Below are 19,733 nucleotides of genomic sequence, written 5' to 3'. Positions count from 1 at the left end.
CAGATCGCTGTCAGGCCGCTCTACTGTGCAGGCGCAAGTATGCTGCACCTGCGTAGTAGAGCGGACCCGGCGGAGATCGGCTATTTCCGCCTATCTCCGTGCTGAGAGCCGCAACAGCGCCCCCATTGGAGACAGGGAAGGTAAATAAATGTAGCTTGTCAGGCTTGTCGAGGGAGGATTGTCAGGCACTTCGGGGGAGCCAGCGCTGGACTGCCTGCAGCTACAGGGGAGGGGGAAGCCTCATTGGGACCCTGAGGCTTCCCCTTCCCGAGGTGAGTACCCTCCCAGGGGAACGTTTTTTTTTAGTTACAGAGTCTCTTTAAAATTGATTTTCTCACAAACTACAAGGTCTTTTTGGAAAAATTATTTGTTTGACTAGTACCCACTATTCTTAACATATGTAGCAATTTTGGTGACAAGAGATTAAACAAAATCAATAGAATTTACAAATCGTAATTATGTACATAATTGCAAAAATTTACGTGAAATTTAACGTAATCGTTATTAGCTTTTTACAATCATCACTACTGACAAGTGAAAAAAATCTGGCGAGTAGAGCACTACTATTTACAGGCCTCAAAGGGTACTCTAAAGGCCCGTACCCACCTTGCAAATTTTCAGACGATTCCTGACGATTTCCCTGACGACCGGCAATATTTTTGAGCGACGAGCGATCGTTTTACGTGATCTTGCGGCGTGGGTACAGGCGCACAATCACGTGACTGTCGCTTAGTGTCAGGGTGGCGGTAATGACTGTCACGGTGGATCGGATCTTTGAGTTCTCCGACTCCCCCTGCACAAAATACCGCAATCGTTTGAAGTCTCGTCACACCCGTTGTGTAACATCACGCATACCCGCCGGCCGGAACATGAAGGAAGATGGATCGACGTAGCGCTCATTGTCAGGGAGAAGTCTCTGGATTCATTTCCCTGCATCGTAAGGTGAGGACTTTAGTGCCTCCTAGTTGTCTCCTAGTATGTCCTACAAGTCCCTGGAGGTGGCTCCCGTCATCTCTTTTTTAACCTTGTTTTGATACCTTACAATGCTCCTGAACTTAATTTTCTTCTGTGATTCTAGTATTATGAATGTGTGAAGGAAGCCTCTGAATATTCAGTGCGTTTGGTACAGACTGTATTGGATGCAGGAAGAGAAGCAGTGATTGGATTCTTAGAAAGTCTCCATGCTCTACGGACTCTCCATCCTTATCACAACCTACTGGCAGTGCTCGGAGAGATCCAGCACATCGAAGGTAACGTCTTATTGTGGACTGTTTCGTGTTATACGGGATGATTCATGAAGCTTTTCTGTTGAATTATCTAACCTCGCTTATTAACTAGCAATTAATCTCTCCTTAAAGAGACTCTGAAGCGAAAACATTTTGCTATACTTACCTTTTACTTCGCTTCAGACGTCTCATCAGCGGTAAACCGCCGCATCCCCATCGAAAAACGAGGGCTGCAGACCCCCCAAACCCCCGGGCAAACATCCACGACCAACTTGGTAGTAGATTGTGCTGCCCCGAGAGGCAGAGCTGTGAGCAGTAGCTCTGCCTCTCCTGCCGTCAGTCGCCATGCGGATCGCCGCCTCTCGCCACCCCTCTTGTGAAGGAATTGTGAGAGGCTGGGGAGAGGCGGCGATCGCCACGATTGACATCAGAAGAGGCAGAGCTACAGCAGAGAGCTCTGCCTCTTCAAGAAGCTCCCCCACCCGGGGATTTGGGGGTCTGCAGCCCTCGTTTTTTGTCGGGGATGCAGCGGCTTACCGCTGATGAGTACTGAAGCTAATTAAAAGGTAAATGCTTTATGTTATTATTACTTTTTAATACTTTTTCAGGCTTTTTTTTTTGGCATTTAATCTGACTTAAGTCATTTTAGCTTGTCATTTGCCCACTATTCTTTGGTTCTTACATGTCTAGTAAAGCTCATAGGGACCAAGGGCGGATTCACAAACTTTTTTCTGTTAAATTATCTCACCTTACTTATTAACTCACAATTTATCTCTTCTTATATGACTTACCTCATGATGTATCTCTTCTTTATCTAGCTTAAAGGACTCATGAGGTGAAAAAAGCAATGTCGTTTTACTTACATGTAGCTTCTTCTATCCTCCTAGGAGTCATCTGGGTCCCTCGGTGCAGCTCTGGTTCTACTGGCAGCCTGTAAGGATTTCCAACCCCAGGTTGGCGCCTTGTGTGCATAGCAACAGTACTACGGCGCATTATACTCCCAATGACATGGGTGTGTTCGCATGCGCAGAAGTCAGAGATCCTTACAGACGGCTAGTGGGACCATGGAGCGGACCGGAGCTGTGCCGAGGCACCCAGATGACTTCTAGGGACTGGAAGACGCCCCAGGTAAGTAAAAGTACAGTACATTTCATTTTTCTCCTTGTCAGTCCTTTAACTCATGATTTATCTTTGTTTTACTGACTTAACTCATGGTTTATCTCTCCTTATTTAAAGAGAACCCGTTTAAAGAATGGTATCTGCATACAGAGGCTGGATGATCTGCCTATACAGCCCAGCCTCTGTTGCTATCCCAAACCCCCCTAAGGTCCCCCTGCACTCTGCAATCCCTCATAAATCACAGCCACGCGCTGTCGACACACACAGTGTGTCAGAGCTGGCTGTGTTTATCTCTATAGTGTCAGTCTGCTGCTCTCCCCGCCTCCTGCAGAACTCCAGTCTCCGCCTGCATCCCTTCCCTCCCTGCTGATTGGAGGGAAGGGACGGGGGCAGGGACCGGAGCTATGCAGGAGGCGGGGAGCAGCTGAGACTGACACTACAGATGTAAACACAGCCTCACAGCACGGCTGTGATTCATGAGGGATTGCAGAGTGCAGGGGGACTTTAGGGGGGTTTGGAATAGCAACAGAGGCTGGGCTGTATAGGCATATCCAGCCTCTGTATGCAGATAACATTCTTTAAACACACCTCGGGTTCTCTTTAACTCATGAATTATCTCTCCTTGGGCCCAATCCAATTCCCTTTTTCTCTCAAGTTTTCTCCTAGAAGATCATTTTTTATCTTCTGTTTAAAATAATTTTTCAATACTCTTAATTAAAATGTAGTAATTTCTTGCTTTCTGGTGGCCTAAAGCCATTTTATTGATAAGATATAAAAATATCACCTAGGAGAAAACTCAGGAGAAATAGTGAACTGCATATGGGTCCTTGGCCCTTATTCAATTCACTTTTTCTCTTAGGTGGTATTTTTACACTTTATCAATAAAATGAGTTTTAAACCAACAGTAAGTTATTTTAAAATGGGAGATGAAACATTATTTCCTACGAGAAAACATTGTCCCATATGCAAGTAACTTTTTCACCTGAGTTTTTTCCTAGGTGATATTTTTCACACATTGCCATAAAATGCCTTTTTAACCTCCAGCAAGCAAGAAAACACTCAAAATAAATTTGATAGTACTTTTTCACCAACTTGTGGGTACTCTTTTAATTGTAAAATGCTGAAAAGTTATTATTTAGAGAAGATAAAAAGTAACTCATAAGACAGTGATCTGCAAACATATCTCTCCAGCTGTTAAGGAGCTACAAGTGCCACAATGCATTGCAGGCACCTGATAGCCACAGTCAAGATTCATAAAGGCAAATGCATTGTGGGACTTGCAATTCCTTAAAGCGGTATCGTCACCATAAAAATCAAATTTCAACAGCAACTGGTCTGAGTGTATTAAGTGATAAAGATGCTAATCCTGCATTCAAAACTTGCAAAACTTTTTCTGCTGTTATGGTTCGGAGTTATCACATACTTTATGAGCACTGGCTCTAGTGCCAAACAGTGCCAAAGAGTTGAATGCTGGGAGTTCTTTTTATCTATAATATATTCCTCCTCTTCCATTTATTTCCCTGCCTAGCTGCTTATCAGAAACACCCTCTGCTCACTTGTGTTTACAAGCAAGGCTGAGGTGACTCAGTGATTGGAGAAGACAGTGCAGTTCCTAGTATGCACCTCAGTGGGAGTGTCTGAAGACTCTGGGAGGAGGGCAGCTAATGAATACACAATGAGCAAGAGAAGGGAGGGGGGAAAACAAGAGTCAGGGAGGATATGATGTCAGCATTAGCTTGGCAAGATGGCCACTGCCTAGAATAGGATTTTCTGCCTTTCCTTTATAAAATTCACAGGAATCATTACGTGGATAGCACAATACATCTGTTATGCAAGTAGAAGTAGTATTTATCTACTTATATATGTGTTTTTTATCTCTAGGTTAGCATGAGTGTCGCTTGTTCTTTAACAGCTGGAGAGCCAAGTTTGCAGATCACTGTCTTGGGAGATAAGATAACTCAGGTGAAAGAGTTAATTGCATATGTGCCCTTATCTGTTTATCCCATGATTTATCCTTCCTTGGGCCCATATGCAATTAATGTTTTCACCTAGGAGTATCACCTTACCAATAAAATGCTTTTAAAATCACCAGCAAGCAAGAAAATACTCAAAATTATTTTGATAGCACATTTTCACTTACTTTTTTTCTATTGTAAAGTGCTGAAAATGTATTTTAAATGGAAGATGATAAAATGATGTCCTGCTAGAAAACTCAGGAGAAAAATGTAATTGCATACAGACCCTTATTTGTTTATCTCATCCATTAGGGACCCAATCCAATTCACTTTATGTTCAAGTTTTCTTCTAAGGCCTCTTGCACACTGCAAGTGATTCCGATTCAGATTCCGCTTTTTAATCAGTTTTTACATCCGATTCCGATTTGCAGTTTGCTCCCTGCACACTGCAAATCTGAATCTGAATCGGATGTAAAAACTGATTAAAAAGCGGAATCTGAATCGGAATCACTTGCAGTGTGCAAGAGGCCTAAGTGATAATTTCTCATCTTATCAATACAGTGCCTTCTAATGCTGGGCATACACGGCTGCTGGGGAGGATTATCAATCAAGCCTGATGGCTCGATTGATAATATCCGACGTGTCCGATACCCCACCGGATCGATACTTTGCTCGATACCGGCAGGGAGAACAATAGAATAAACGAGCGGCTGATTAGCAGCCGCCCGCGGGGACGAGCGGGGATCGATCCGCGTGCACATGCGGACGAGCGGGGATGCGTCGGCATCGAACCAGCGGTCTCGATCCAACACATAATCGCAGCTGTGTATGCCTGGCATAAGCCACTAGCAAGCAAGAAAAATGCTCAGAATAGTTTTGATAGTACTTTTTCACCTACTTGTTGGTACTTTTTTCAATCGCAGCATGCTGAAAATTTGGGAGAAAAAGAGAATTGGATTTGACCCTCACTCTACACACAGTTAAGGTGAAAAATAAGTAAGCTTTGTGAATCAACCCCCAGATGTGCTAAATTTATCTAGTACACATAACCCCTGGTTTAACTCCTTTTCAAGGAATTTTCTGATGGCACTTTATCTTGCTGTTTATTAGTCTATGAATAGGAATCAGAAAAAAGTTCTGTGTTATTTTGTGCCTAACTACTGTATATACTCGTGTATAAGCCTAATTTTTCAGCACAATAAATGTATTGAAAAGTTACTCCCTCGGTTTATATGAGAGTCAGTGGAGCAGAACAGATGGTGGAACAGGTTTTGTTACTGGTAGGTGAACAGAGGCGCCAGAAGAATAAAAGTACATCAAATTTTTTAAAAACAATTGCTGGGAGGAAGTGGTGGACTTACCTCCGTTAAAGCAGACACAAAGGACTGTCACTATATAAACATACACATTTATTGAAAATACCCCAAGGATGCAATGCGTTTCGCGGGCACAGCCCACTTCATCAGGCAAAAAGCAGGGGACAAACAACAGAAATTCAGTTATAGCAAGCAGAGCGCCTCTTTTCAACTTCAGGTTTTGTTACTGGCTTTGAAGCGTAAGGATCATGCACTAGTAATCCTGCTCTTGCCAGCAGGCTCCCTGCTGTGTCCATTCCCCCCATCCCCTGCAACACAGAGTGCAGAGTGCGCTGCTCAAGACTACCTGTGTCCCCTGGCTTGTGGAGCGGAGCGTGCAAGCAATGTGTCAGTGGTGCACTGATCAGGGGTTCTTCCTGTGTGGCATTCACTGTCTCATATCTATAACCCCATTTAGGGGCTGTACTGGTGAAGTGGCTTATATGTGAGTCAATCACTTTTTCCTGGTTTGTAAGGTAAAAGTGCGTACCTCGGCTTATACACGGGTCGGCTTATATGCGAGTATATATGGTAAGTGCTTAATAGATGAAAAAAGTATAAAACAGTTTTTCAACTTTATTTTAACTAGAGATTCATGAAAGCTTTCTATGGGCCATATGCAATTCACTTTTTATCCTGCGTTTACTCCTAGGTGATATTTACTCAACTTGTAAACAAAATGCCCTTTAAACCACCAGCAAGCAAGGAAATACTCAGAATAATTTTGACAGGACTTTTTCACCTACTTTCTAGTACTTTTCCCATTTGCAAAGTGCTAAAAGATATTTTAAACCAAAGATGAAAAATTATTTCCTAGGAGAAAACACAGGAGAAAAGGTGAATTGAGTGTAGCCCGATATGTCTTGCTTATCCCGCTGAAGAACTAATCCAAGACTTGCACACATCATCAGGCATTCACTGATAATGCCGAGCAGAGCTGGAGTTATTATGTACAATACGCATCTAATTTTCTGTAGCTCAGAATGGATTTTTACAAATTAACATAATCAAAACAAAACCATGGCGTACGTTAAAAAAGGGTGTCGGGAAAAAAGGACGCAGGGTTTTAAACGATAAGCATGAATAACGTTTAAAAAAAATTGTGCTATATTTTGTTTAAAAATAATGTTTTATAAAGTTATAAATCATTAAATAAAGTGTATGAAATCGGCAATTATAAAAACGTTAATCTTCCCTGTGTAAAAATTGAAATGTATAATAACGTTTTATAAACGATTAATAAGAATTTTACTAAAGCTATACCTAACCCTACTCTCATACAGAACCCTCCCTGTACCTACCCCTAACCCCTAGACCCCCCTGGTGGTGCCTAAACCTAACACCCCCCTGGTGGTGCCTAAACCTAAGACCCCCTGGTGGTGCCTAACCCTAAGACCCCTCTGGTGGTGCCTAAACCTAATCATGAGAAGCAGTTATAAAACATTAAAAGTCTCCGGGCGCCGCTTGTAAAATGTTATTTTTCTCTGGCGCCCTTTTTTCCTGTTCCTGGGGCACCCATTAAACGATATTTATTATGGGAGTGAATGGCGGCGCTCTTTTTGTCCACTTGCCTCAGGCGCCCGAATTTACTGTTTCCCAAAACCATGACCTCCTCCCCTAGAGCTGTACCAGCCCCTACCCCCAACCTGAGGAACTGTTAATGGGCAGACGGAAACCCTGATAACTTGTGGGTTCCCTCAACTTATATACCAACTCACTATATCCGTAAGCAGTAGAGAATAGTGCCCTACAAAGTATAGATGATATGGCTTCACCCTCCTCTCACTGCAAGGGTGGGGGGGGGGGGGGGGTACAGGAGCTATTCTGATAAGCTCTGTGTCCTAGTGGGGTGCCCAGAAACAAGAATAAGGGCTTACGTTTTTATATAATTGTCACAAAATTGGAGGAATTGCATAAGAACTCAGCCAGCTAACGTGTGCACGGTTCTACCAAGAGCCTTTACACATCTGCCAGAAGTGTATAAAACAGAGTCAGTAAATATGCACTTTGTGGAAGTATTTTATTATAAATAACCTGTTAGACAACTCAGAGGTTCTTCTCTGGGAGCCGGTCTTCATCAACTGCTTTGATTGCAGCACGGCTTTTGGCTAGAAGGCCTCTCCTTGTGGTGCTTCGTGCTTGTAGTCTTCTATCTTACTTGAAGAACCTCTGTAGGAGGCCATCCTCTTCTTCATGCTCTCTCCCTCTTCTAGCTTCATGCTCCCAGTTCTTCCTCTATAAACTCTACTGGGGATTGTGGTGGGTTGACATGGTTGGTCATGTCAACCACAGTGATAGAGTAAACATGCCCCTGTTGGTCACATCAGCCTGCCACAAGCCCCAGACAAGTCTATAAACAGATGAAGGTCTGATAGCAGAACATTGATTAGAGGACCTCCTCCAGAGGTTCTTCAAGCAAGATACAAGACTGAAAGAACACACATTGAGAAACCATAATAATACAATTCCAGTCTTCATGAACTGGTAATGTGGCATTTGTTTCTTCTTATAAGCTATTTTTCTCTCTTAGGCGAAGCTATGGTACGCCAGATGATACTGGATGAAAGTGGGCATGCACTTAAACAGAATGAAATACAAGGTGAATGATCAGAAGCACAATTCAATATCCTTACTATTAAGTTTTTTTTTTTTTATCCCAAACTGACCCCTCTAGGGAATAAGCCCCTCAAATGTAGTAAAATATAAATTTTATTAAGTTATTAAAATTATGAGGCAACAACACAAAAGCAAAATATGACGTAGATTCAAAAACATAGTGTCATGGGTATGCACGTTAATAAATGGTGCAATCAGTCCACTAGTCTATGTCACTGGTGGTGTGTTTAACACCTAGACTGATTCACAGCAACGGTATGCGTCAGGCATGCTCAGATGTACCAAAATTCGGTTCGGGTACATTCGAATTCGGGTCCGGATGACATTCGAATTCGCCTTCGACCACGAAATTCGGTTCGAATTCATATTCGGTTCGGGGTTACGGCTCAAAATTCGGTAAAAATTTGTGTTCGCGAATTCGGGGTTTTTTTGTGTGTTTTTTTTAAAGGAATTCACATTGAAATAGGTGTACTTAAAAAAACAAAACTAAAAACGTGACGTGTGGCACTGGCAGCAGGCAATGCATTGTGTGGACCCTGACAGCAGGAGGATAAATACAGCAGCAGGAGGATAAATACAGCAGCAGCAGGAGGAGGAGTGACGTGTTGCACTGGCAGCAGGCAATGTATTGTGTTGACCCTGGCAATGGGACCACTGTCAGCAGGAGGATAAATACAACAGCAGCAGCAGCAGGAGGAGGAGAAGGAGGAGGAGTGACGTGTGTGTGGCACTGGCAGCAGGCAATGCATTGTGTGGACCCTGGCGGTGGGACCACTGACAGCAGGAGGATAAATACAGCAGCAGGAGGATAAATACAGCAGCAGGAGGATAAATACAGCAGCAGCAGGAGAAGTGACGTGTGGCACTTGCAGCAGGCAATGTATTGTGTTGACCCTGGTGGTGGGACCACTGACAGCAGGAGGATAAATACAACAGCAGCAGGAGGAGGAGGTGGAGTGACGTGTGGCACTGACAGCAGGCAATGCATAGTGTGGACTCTGGCGGTGGGACCACTGACAGCAGCAGGATAAATACAACAGCAGCAGGAGGAGGAGGAGTGATGTGTGGCACTGGCAGCAGGCAATGCATAGTATGTACTCAACCAACTCCTCTACCCCAACATCCCCTGCATCACGCCCCTCCTCCTCAGCGCCAACAACAAACTCCTGCACCTCAAACTCCTCCTCCTCCTCCTTCGATGGCGCCATCATCTCCAACTCATACTTCTCCAAAACATCCCTGTACATGGTCACAGTCTCAGGGGAGAAGAGCGTGCTCATTGAGGGCAGGCTGGTCGATGGGGTCACCGTGACCATGGCCTCAAGCGCTGGTGGAGGCCTGCTGTGGACAGAAGTGCTGGTGCTGGTGGCACTAATCTCGCTGGTGCTGGAGGCCTGGCTGGAAAAGGTGGCTTCCTGCCCCGCCATCATTTCCACCACAGCCTGCACCTGACTCTCCCCAATGGGCCGTGGGCGATGACCCGTCTCAAAGATGGGTGCAACACGCTGCTGTTGCGCCTCTGCTCCCTCCTCCCTCTGGTCAGTGGCTGGCGGTGGACGAGTCCCAGACCTGCTGCTGCTGGAAGTGGCTCCTGCAATGGCGCTTCCTCTCCTGGTGGTGCCTCGCCCTCTACCTCTACCTCTGCCAGTCATTGTGCACTATACAAATACAGTAAAAAAAAAATAAGTAGAAGAGGGCGGAAAAAGGTGTAAACAAGTCTGTGTTGGTGGTGACTTGGTGGTGACTAGTAGTAGTAGTAGGCAGTAGTAGTACGCACGCAGGTAGCTAAGAAACACCTAGCGTGCTACGCTACAAGTAAGTCGTGTGACAGTCGGTGACAATTAAAAACGGTCACAAACGGTCAGACGCAATCAATCAGTAGGCTCGGGCAGGCAACAGACAGTCACAGGTCACTCACAACAACGGATGCCTGTATGTGTTGTAACGCTTATTTATCACACACACTACGGATGATAATAAAATCACACAGTAAAAGTGAAAAAAAAATATAAGTGAACGGGCACTAGTAGACTAGTAGTATAGTAGTAGACACTAGTAGTATGCACGCATGCAGGTAACTAAGAAACACCTAGCATACTACGCTACAAGTAAGTCATGTGGCAGACAGTCGGTGACAATTACAAACGGTCACACACGGTCAGACGCAATCAATCAATACGCTCGGGCAGGCGACAGACAGACACAGGTCACTCACAACGGATGCTGGTGGTGGCCTGTATGTGTTGTAACTCTTATTTATTACACACAGTACGGATGATAATAAAATCACACAGTAAAAGTGAAAAAAATATATATGTGAACTGGTACTAGTAGACTAGTAGTATAGTAGTAGACACTAGTAGTATGCACGCACGCAGGTAACTAAGAAACACTTAGCGTACTACGCTACAAGTAAGTCGTGCGGCAGACAGTCGGTGACAATTACAACAATCGGTCACACACGGTCAGACGCAATCAATCAATAGGCTCGGGCAGGTGAGATGACAGACAGTCACTGGTCAGGTCACTCACAATGGATGCTGGTGGTGGCCTGTCACAGTCAGTAACTAACTAACACAGTACTGAAACTAATAAAGTAACAGACTACAGCAGTAATAATTAACTAAACTAGTACTACTAGTACACAACTAACTAGAATCCCTAACCTACCTAAGCTAGTAGTAGGCTAAGGCTACCTAGGCTAGCAGGCCTAGCCTGCTCACAGACTAACACTAGCCTAGCACAGTATACACTATATACACTAGCTGACTAAAAACAATCAAAATACTAGCTAACTATATAAGACAACAATAAATGTATTTAGGAGGTGTTTAGGAAGCAAAACGCTAGGTTTAGCAGTGAAAAGCACTTGCTCAGACGCAGCACTGCACTGGAGAATCTCTCAGTACCAGCAGCAGTCACACAAGTGCGTGGCTCCGCAACATGGCCGCGCCTTATATACAGGAGGGGAGGGCCAGGCTCCCCTCCTCTGATTGGTTGCTAGGGTTGCCAGGTCCTCGGCAGGAGGACTTCTGATTGGCCCAATGACGTCATCCCCGAATCCCGAAGCCGAAACCGAACCCACAGCTCCATCCGGCCGAATTCGAGCGCGCACATTCGGCAGGCTTCGTATTCGGGTTCGGCTCGGATCGCAGCATTCGGGTTCGGGTTCGCATGCGGCAAACCCAAAAAACACCTGAATTTTTCGGGGGAACTTCGCATTCGGGGTCCTGCTGAGCAACCCTGGTATACGTTATAAATACCCCATAGACTGGGGGGACACATGAGGTAAGTATAAGACGAGAGTGAAGTCACGTGTTGGGTGAAGCAACCGTGAGATAGTCACTCACAAATCACCACACATACAAGTACAGGAAATGTGACTCCACTTCCCTCGCCTCCTCAGAAGGGTCCCACTCTGTGAGACACTGCTAACAGACACTAGCGAGGACGTGGTTCACTCCCCAAAATACACACTAAAAACCCTACATGTTTCACCCGAAAAGGGCTTTGTCAGGGATACACATTATTTACAGTGCAAGGTGTGAAACGCAAAACAAAATCAAAATAAACCCCACCAAACAAATGTAAAAGCTGTTAGCAAATAGCCCAAGTCCGATCATTTTGTTATTTTGCCATTTTTTATGACTTGTTTTGTTTTCCTACTTACGCCATGCCTATAGCGAATGAGTGAATGAGACAGTGATTCAAAAAATGGGGTTGCAAAGAACTCTGCTGGCCTGCAGGAATGGTTATGACTTTCGGAAAGGTCATAAATTGCATAGATGCAAGTCATAACCTTTGCAGGGGGATTTGTAGCCAGTCCTCAGCTACAACACTGACTTTGGTAATACAGTTGGTGGTTTCAATGCTGGCTTGCTTGCCTAGATTACTGTCTCTTGTAATACAATGATTATTTCTAGGGATGGTTGGTAATGTCAATTTCTGATGAAATTACGATAAGTGTCTTCGTTATCGTTAGTTAATTGTAAGAAAAAGATTGTGGAATCCGCTATTTTTTGTGAAGGTACGCTATTACAGTAAAACCTTGGATTGAGAGTAACTTGGTTTGAGAGCACTTTGATACACAAGCAAACATTTTTGTGAAATTCTGACTTGATGTACAAGCAAAAAACGTATTCAGGCGCCACATCATTACAACTGAGCTGACGTTTCTTCTCCCTTTGACACTACAGGATTGTACTAATCTACTAATGTAGAGACTGTACAAAGTCACATTTCCATGAAAATCCTCAAAAGTAACTGTCATTGGATAAGTTACTTGTTGAAGCCACATAAAAAGAAAGGTTGTGGAGAACTACCAGATTAGCAATGATTCTGTTATGGTTATATTGAAAGTCTTGTTTACATCTTTATTTTATACAGTACAGTCCTTTGCATTAAATATTTTTCCATAACTGTTTTTTGGATTGTGGAACGAATCACTTGAATTTACATGAATTCTTATGTGGAAATCTGCTTTGACATAAGAGTGCTTTGGATTACAATCATGTTTCCGGAACGAAATATGCTCGTAAACCAAGGTTCCACTGTATATTTAAACTGCATTTCCAGTTTCTGGCGGCTAAATCGCATCCTCACAGTTACTGTCTACAGAATGGCTGTAATATGCACCATGCCAATTTAGGCCTGCTGACTTCAGACCAGTGCTGATCGGCGACAGGAGTACTCATCGACAACAAGTTAAATAGTCGTACTCAATGCCAAGCCGTTGCAGCTAAAGCTAATAAAATTTTGGGATGCATTAAAAGGGAAATAAAAACTCGAGATGCTAGCATAATATTGCCCCTGTTTAACTCTCTAGTAAGGCCACATCTGGAATAGGGAATTCAGTTCTGGGCACCACATTACAAAAAAGATATTGCAGTTTTAGAGCAGGTGCAGAGACGAGCAACATAATTGATACGTGGGATGGAAGGTCTCACTTACCAAGAAAGGTTAGATAAACTGGGTTTATTTAGTCTAGAGAAAAGACGCCTTAGAGGGGATCTAATTAACATGTATAAATACATCAGAGGGTAATATAAAAGCTTGGAGGATGAGTTTTTTGTCCCTAGGCCTTCTCAAAGGACTAGAGGACATGATCTGCGCATGGAGGAAAAATGTTTTAGTCATTTATTTAGGAAAGGGTTCTTTACAGTAAGAGTGATTAAGATATGGAATGCATTGCCACAGGAAGTAGTTATGGCAAATTCTATACCTGCATTTAAAGGGGGCTTAGATGCTTTCCTTGCGTTGAAAGACATCCATGGCTACAATTACTAGGTAATGCAAATGATGTTGATCCAAGGATTTTATCTGATTGCCATCTGGAGTCAGGAAGGATTTTTTTCCCTTTTGGGGCTAATTGGACCATGCCTTGTAAGGGTTTTTCGTCTTCCTCTGGATCAACATGGGTATATGAGGGAGCAGGCTGGTGTTGTACTTTGTTCTCTGGTTGAACTTGATGGAGGTATGTCTTTTTTCAACCCAAATAACTATGTAACTATGTAAGGAGACTTGGGCGCAGGATACAGCCGTTATATGGCTGATCCTGCTTCTGCACAAGTCCCGGCCGTGCTAAATACTATTCCCCCTCTAGGCCGCCATGGATGGTGGGGAATGAAATAATTTGGCTTCCAGCAATTGCTGGAACCCGAATTATTGTGTTTTAAAGGTAACTTCAGCTCCGTCTTTTGACGGCGCCGGAGTTACTCTGTGTGCGTTGCTATAGCTGTAATTCCTATTACAGCCTATGGTGGCGGCGGCTGCGCCCAAATCTACCTGCACTGCAATTAAAGCGCTCATCAGCTACAGTGCTACCTACTAGTGGTGCTCAGCAGAGCTCGAATATTCGAGTAGCTCGAATATTCGAGCTCTTTTTCAGCTATCCGAGCTCGGTATTCGAGCTCCGAATAGCTGTAGCTATTCGAATGGGCTATCCGAGTACACTCGAATAGCCCATTCACTATTCGAGCTATTCGAGCAAACGGCGCTATTCGAGCTCGGTACCGAGCTCGAATAGCGTCATAGCCCAGATTGATGTCCTTAGAGCCAATCAGAGGGCTCCCAGGCCCTCTGACGGCAGCCAATCACAGAGGGGGACCCTGGCCAGCCCCTACCCTATAAATAGCGGCCGCCATGTTCCGTTTCTCCATGCTTGCCTGAGACTTGTACAGAGAGAGAGTTGCTCCTTTGTGCTTTGGCTTAGCAAGTGCTCTATTGTGATCATTTACCTAGCGTTTTTGCTCACCTACACCTGCCATATACACCTATATTGTTGTTAGTTAGATAGACATTGTATTTTAGTTAGTAGCTTGTGTGTTACATTAGAGACAGGCAGCTGCTGCAAGCTTACAGGTTTAGGCCTCAGGGGGGCCTTGCCTCTGTGGGCAGCTGTCCTCTGTTTATTTCTCTCATCTATACCAGTATTTCTGCTGTCCTTTACTAATAGTATTGTAGTTATACTGTACTAGGAGTAGGACACTCACTGACTGTCACTGTTTATAGGCTACTAGCTAGCTCCTGCGTGTGTGCACTCACTCACTGTCTGTGTGTACACACACTCTATTTCCTTCTGATTACTGATAGATTATTGTTAGTTAGTTGTACTTACTGTTACTACTTACTCTTACTGTACTAGGAGTCTAGGACACTCAGTCAGACAGTCACTGTGTTCATAGGCTACTAGCTCCTGCGTGCGGTCACTCACTGTCTGAGTGTACACACACCACCCACACTCCATTTCCTTCTGATCGCTGATTGATTATTGTAATTAGTTAGTTCTACTTACTGTTACTACTTACTCTTACTGTACTAGGAGTCTAGGACACTCAGTCACTGTGTGTTCATAGGCTACTAGCTCCTGCGTGCGGTCACTCACTGTCTGAGTGTACACACACCACCCACACTCCATTTCCTTCTGATCGCTGATTGATTATTGTAATTAGTTAGTTCTACTTACTGTTACTACTTACTCTTACTGTACTAGGAGTCTAGGACACTCAGTCACTGTGTTCATAGGCTACTAGCTCCTGCGTGCGGTCACTCACTGTCTGAGTGTACACACACCACCCACACTCCATTTCCTTCTGATCGCTGATTGATTATTGTAATTAGTTAGTTCTACTTACTGTTACTACTTACTCTTACTGTACTAGGAGTCTAGGACACTCAGTCACTGTGTTCATAGGCTACTAGCTCCTGCGTGCGGGCACTCACTGTCTGAGTGTACACACACCACCCACACTCCATTTCCTTCTGATCGCTGATTGATTATTGTAATTAGTTAGTTCTACTTACTGTTACTACTTACTCTTACTGTACTAGGAGTCTAGGACACTCAGTCACTGTGTGTTCATAGGCTACTAGCTCCTGCGTGCGGTCACTCACTGTCTGAGTGTACACACACCACCCACACTCCATTTCCTTCTGATCGCTGATTGATTATTGTAATTAGTTAGTTCTACTTACTGTTACTACTTACTCTTACTGTACTAGGAGTCTAGGACACTCAGTCACTGTGTTCATAGGCTACTAGCTCCTGCGTGCGGTCACTCACTGTCTGAGTGTACACACACCACCCACACTCCATTTCCTTCTGATCGCTGATTGATTATTGTAATTAGTTAGTTCTACTTACTGTTACTACTTACTCTTACTGTACTAGGAGTCTAGGACACTCAGTCACTGTGTGTTCATAGGCTACTAGCTCCTGCGTGCGGTCACTCACTGTCTGAGTGTACACACACCACCCACACTCCATTTCCTTCTGATCGCTGATTGATTATTGTAATTAGTTAGTTCTACTTACTGTTACTACTTACTCTTACTGTACTAGGAGTCTAGGACACTCAGTCACTGTGTGTTCATAGGCTACTAGCTCCTGCGTGCGGTCACTCACTGTCTGAGTGTACACACACCACCCACACTCCATTTCCTTCTGATCGCTGATTGATTATTGTAATTAGTTAGTTCTACTTACTGTTACTACTTACTCTTACTGTACTAGGAGTCTAGGACACTCAGTCACTGTGTTCATAGGCTACTAGCTCCTGCGTGCGGGCACTCACTGTCTGAGTGTACACACACCACCCACACTCCATTTCCTTCTGATCGCTGATTGATTATTGTAATTAGTTAGTTCTACTTACTGTTACTACTTACTCTTACTGTACTAGGAGTCTAGGACACTCAGTCACTGTGTGTTCATAGGCTACTAGCTCCTGCGTGCGGTCACTCACTGTCTGAGTGTACACACACCACCCACACTCCATTTCCTTCTGATCGCTGATTGATTATTGTAATTAGTTAGTTCTACTTACTGTTACTACTTACTCTTACTGTACTAGGAGTCTAGGACACTCAGTCACTGTGTTCATAGGCTACTAGCTCCTGCGTGCGGGCACTCACTGTCTGAGTGTACACACACCACCCACACTCCATTTCCTTCTGATCGCTGATTGATTATTGTAATTAGTTAGTTCTACTTACTGTTACTACTTACTCTTACTGTACTAGGAGTCTAGGACACTCAGTCACTGTGTTCATAGGCTACTAGCTCTTGCGTGCGGGCACTCACTGTCTGAGTGTACACACACTAAATTTACTTGTGATTACTACTGATTATTGTAACTGCTAGTTGTACTTCCTGACTGTTACTACTTACTTACTGTACTAGGGGACACTCACTCAGTCACCTCACCAACCAACCCACTCCATTAAAGTACCCCACTTTTCACCCGCCCTTTTAAAAAACCTTTGTCTATACGCCCAAAACATTGAAGATGTCTGGAAGTGGCAGCCAGCGCGGTTTGGGCAAGGGGAAGGGCAGCAAGGGAATCAGGAGGAGAGGGAGCAGCATTGTGGCAAGCCGCGGCCGCGGGCGCGCCACCATGCACAGTTCCGCAGCAGCAGCAGCAGCGTCAGTGGCTAACATTCCTCCCATAGCCACTGGCCGTGGACGCCTTGGGCGCCGCCCAGCAGGAGCATCTGCAACTCACGCTGCAGAGACACAGCAGCAGCAGCGTGTAGCACCTGCTCCCATTTTCCTCCAGCCGGGTCGGAAACGTCCCATTGAGGAAAAGGATGCAGACACTGTGGTGCAACTCATGACGGAGGATGAGCAGCCCGCCATCAGCTCTGCATCCGAGGCCTCCACCCTCACCACCACCACCACCCCTGTTCGCAGCAGCCGCCCAGCAGGGTCTGGGGAGGAGGCCAGTTCACCGTCACTCGCCGACCTGTCATTCAGCAGTCTTTTGACCCCAGGCATCATGAGTAAATTGTCTGCTGTTGTTGGCGATCTTGAGGAGGAGATGCTGATGGGCACTTTGGGGGATGAGGGATTGGACAGCAAGACTGTGGCGACAGTCAAGCAGCCCATCCATGCATCAGGAGAGGAGTTTGGGGGGTCCTCATCCCAGCAGGACATGTTTCAGGAGGGGGAGGATGATGATGACCCGGTGACAGACAGAGACTGGGTGCCACCACCTCCAGGGGATGTCGTCCTCAGCAGCTCTGAGGAGGAGGAGGAGGATGCGCTTGTGGGCCTTGCAAGGAGGCGCATCATTGCAAGCATTGGCAGCGTCCCACACCCTGCTGGTGTCTCAGGCTCAGCAGCAGCAGCATCAGCCAGTACCACCACCAGCCGCACCCAAGCCCCCCCCCCAACCACCACAGGGAGACAGGCAGCAGCGCTTCCATGCCGTAGGGGGATGTTTAAGTCACCAATCTGGCGATATTTCACCATGCCCACTGTGTACAGCAAGTACGCCACTTGCAACCACTGTCAGCGGAAGTTGAGCAGAGGTGCAGACCCCTTAAAGTTCTGCACCAGCTCGCTCATCAACCACCTTGCGGCTAAACATTTCCACCAGCATGAGGAGTTCCAGAGGCTGAAGGCATCTGGTGCTGGCAGTGGCACCACACCCATCACTGCACAGCCTTCAGCAGCAGCAACAGCAGCCACCCGCCCTCCTGCTCCTCCAGCAGCACCAGCAGGAGTGCGGAAACGCACTGCTCCTCCCCCCTCTGCAACTCCTGCCGCCGACACTGAGGCCTGTTCTGGCAGCCAGTCCTCAGTGGCCTCCTCTGCTGTGTCTGCTGATTCCCGTGTCAGCAAAAGGCCACGCCAGAGCCTTTTGAGCGAGTCCTTCCAGGGGGTGGTTAGGGCTCTGCCTCCCAGCAGCCGTCGCGTGCGGCAGCTGAACGGCTTGCTGGCACGGGCCATGTGCTCCCAACTCCTGCCGTACACGCTCGTGCAGGAGGGGAGCGACATTCGTGCGCTGCTTGCTTGCGCAGCCCCAGACTGGCAGCTCCCCAGCAGACACTTTTTCTCCCGCAAGGCCATTCCTGCACTGCACCGCTTTGTGATGGCCAATGTGGAGCGAGGGCTGGAGCACGCGGTTGGTGAAAGGGTCCACGTCACCATGGACTCCTGGAGCAGCCGCTTCGGGACAGGCCGCTACCTGTCCTTCACTGTCCACTGGGTCAGCTTGGTGGAAGGGGGTGAGGATGGGAGAGCAGCAGCGGGCACAGCAGCAGCAGCAACACAGTGGGTGGTGCCACCCCGCAGGCTCAGGGGAACTGCAGCAGGTTCCTCCGATCCTCTGCCATCCTCCGGCACACCTGGCCAAACCCCCCGCCTCAGCAGCAGCGTGAAGGCCCGCCACTGCCAAGCGCTGCTGCACTTGGTCAGCCTTGGGAAGACCAAGCTGACGGCAACCCATGTGTTGGCCAAACTCCAGGAGCAGGAGAGGATTTGGCTGACCCCCAGAGGCCTCAGAGTCGGAGAGGTGGTGGCCGACAATGGGGCCAATCTGGTTGCCGCAATACACAGGGGAAACCTGACCCACATCCCCTGTCTTGCCCACGTGCTGAACCTGGTGGTGCAGAAGTTCCTGCGCACCTACCAGGGGATGGGCGAACTGCTGGAAACGGCAAGGAATGTTGTGCGTCACTTCCGGCGCTCGGCTGCAGCCTGTGCGAGCCTGGAAGACGTGCAAAAGGAGCTGGATCTGCCACGCCATCGGCTGATCCTTGACGTTCCGACTCGCTGGAACTCCACCCTGGCGATGTTGGAGCGTCTGGTTGAACAGAGGCACGCTGTCAAACAGTACCTTGCCCTGGCCACTGTTTCCGCAGCTCTGAGAAGGGACAAGACCAGCAACTTCCCGTCCATCGTCCCCGATGATGACTGGAGGCACATGCAGCAGGTGTGCTTAGTGCTGGCTCCCTTCCTGCAGGCCACAAACATGGTGAGCAGGGACCATGCTATGGTCTGCGAGTGGGTGCCCCTGGTTTCTCTGCTGAACAGGACCCTCGATGCTTTGCTGGAACAGGGAGCGGCAGCCTTGGACCAGCAGGAGCGGCAACCAGCTGCGCAGTCCACCTCTGAGGGGGAGGAGGAGGAGGACTTGGTGGAGGTCCCTGACCTGGCTGCTGATGAGGGGGATCAGCAC

General features: G+C 46.4%; 1 protein-coding gene across 3 annotated transcripts in view; it reads left to right on the top strand.

The window, feature by feature from the left end:
* Positions 1 to 19,733, top strand: part of LOC137532016 (NACHT, LRR and PYD domains-containing protein 3-like) — a 97,955-nt gene that overhangs the window by 27,858 nt on the left and 50,364 nt on the right. For 2 of the 3 annotated variants that reach the window (XM_068252107.1, XM_068252106.1), the window contains exons 4-5: positions 1,079 to 1,250; positions 8,186 to 8,254. In XM_068252107.1, coding sequence (XP_068108208.1) covers positions 1,079 to 1,250; positions 8,186 to 8,254 — 241 coding nt within the window. Of the gene's footprint in view, positions 1 to 1,078; positions 1,251 to 5,244; positions 5,286 to 8,185; positions 8,255 to 19,733 lie in introns of those variants that run through there. The other variant, XM_068252108.1, reaches the window with a different exon arrangement.

This window comes from Hyperolius riggenbachi, chromosome 9 (genome assembly GCF_040937935.1).
Source record: "Hyperolius riggenbachi isolate aHypRig1 chromosome 9, aHypRig1.pri, whole genome shotgun sequence".
Lineage (NCBI taxonomy): Eukaryota > Metazoa > Chordata > Amphibia > Anura > Hyperoliidae > Hyperolius > Hyperolius riggenbachi.
Note: the sequence above shows the minus strand (reverse complement) of the source record. Positions and strands in the feature narration are given on the sequence as shown.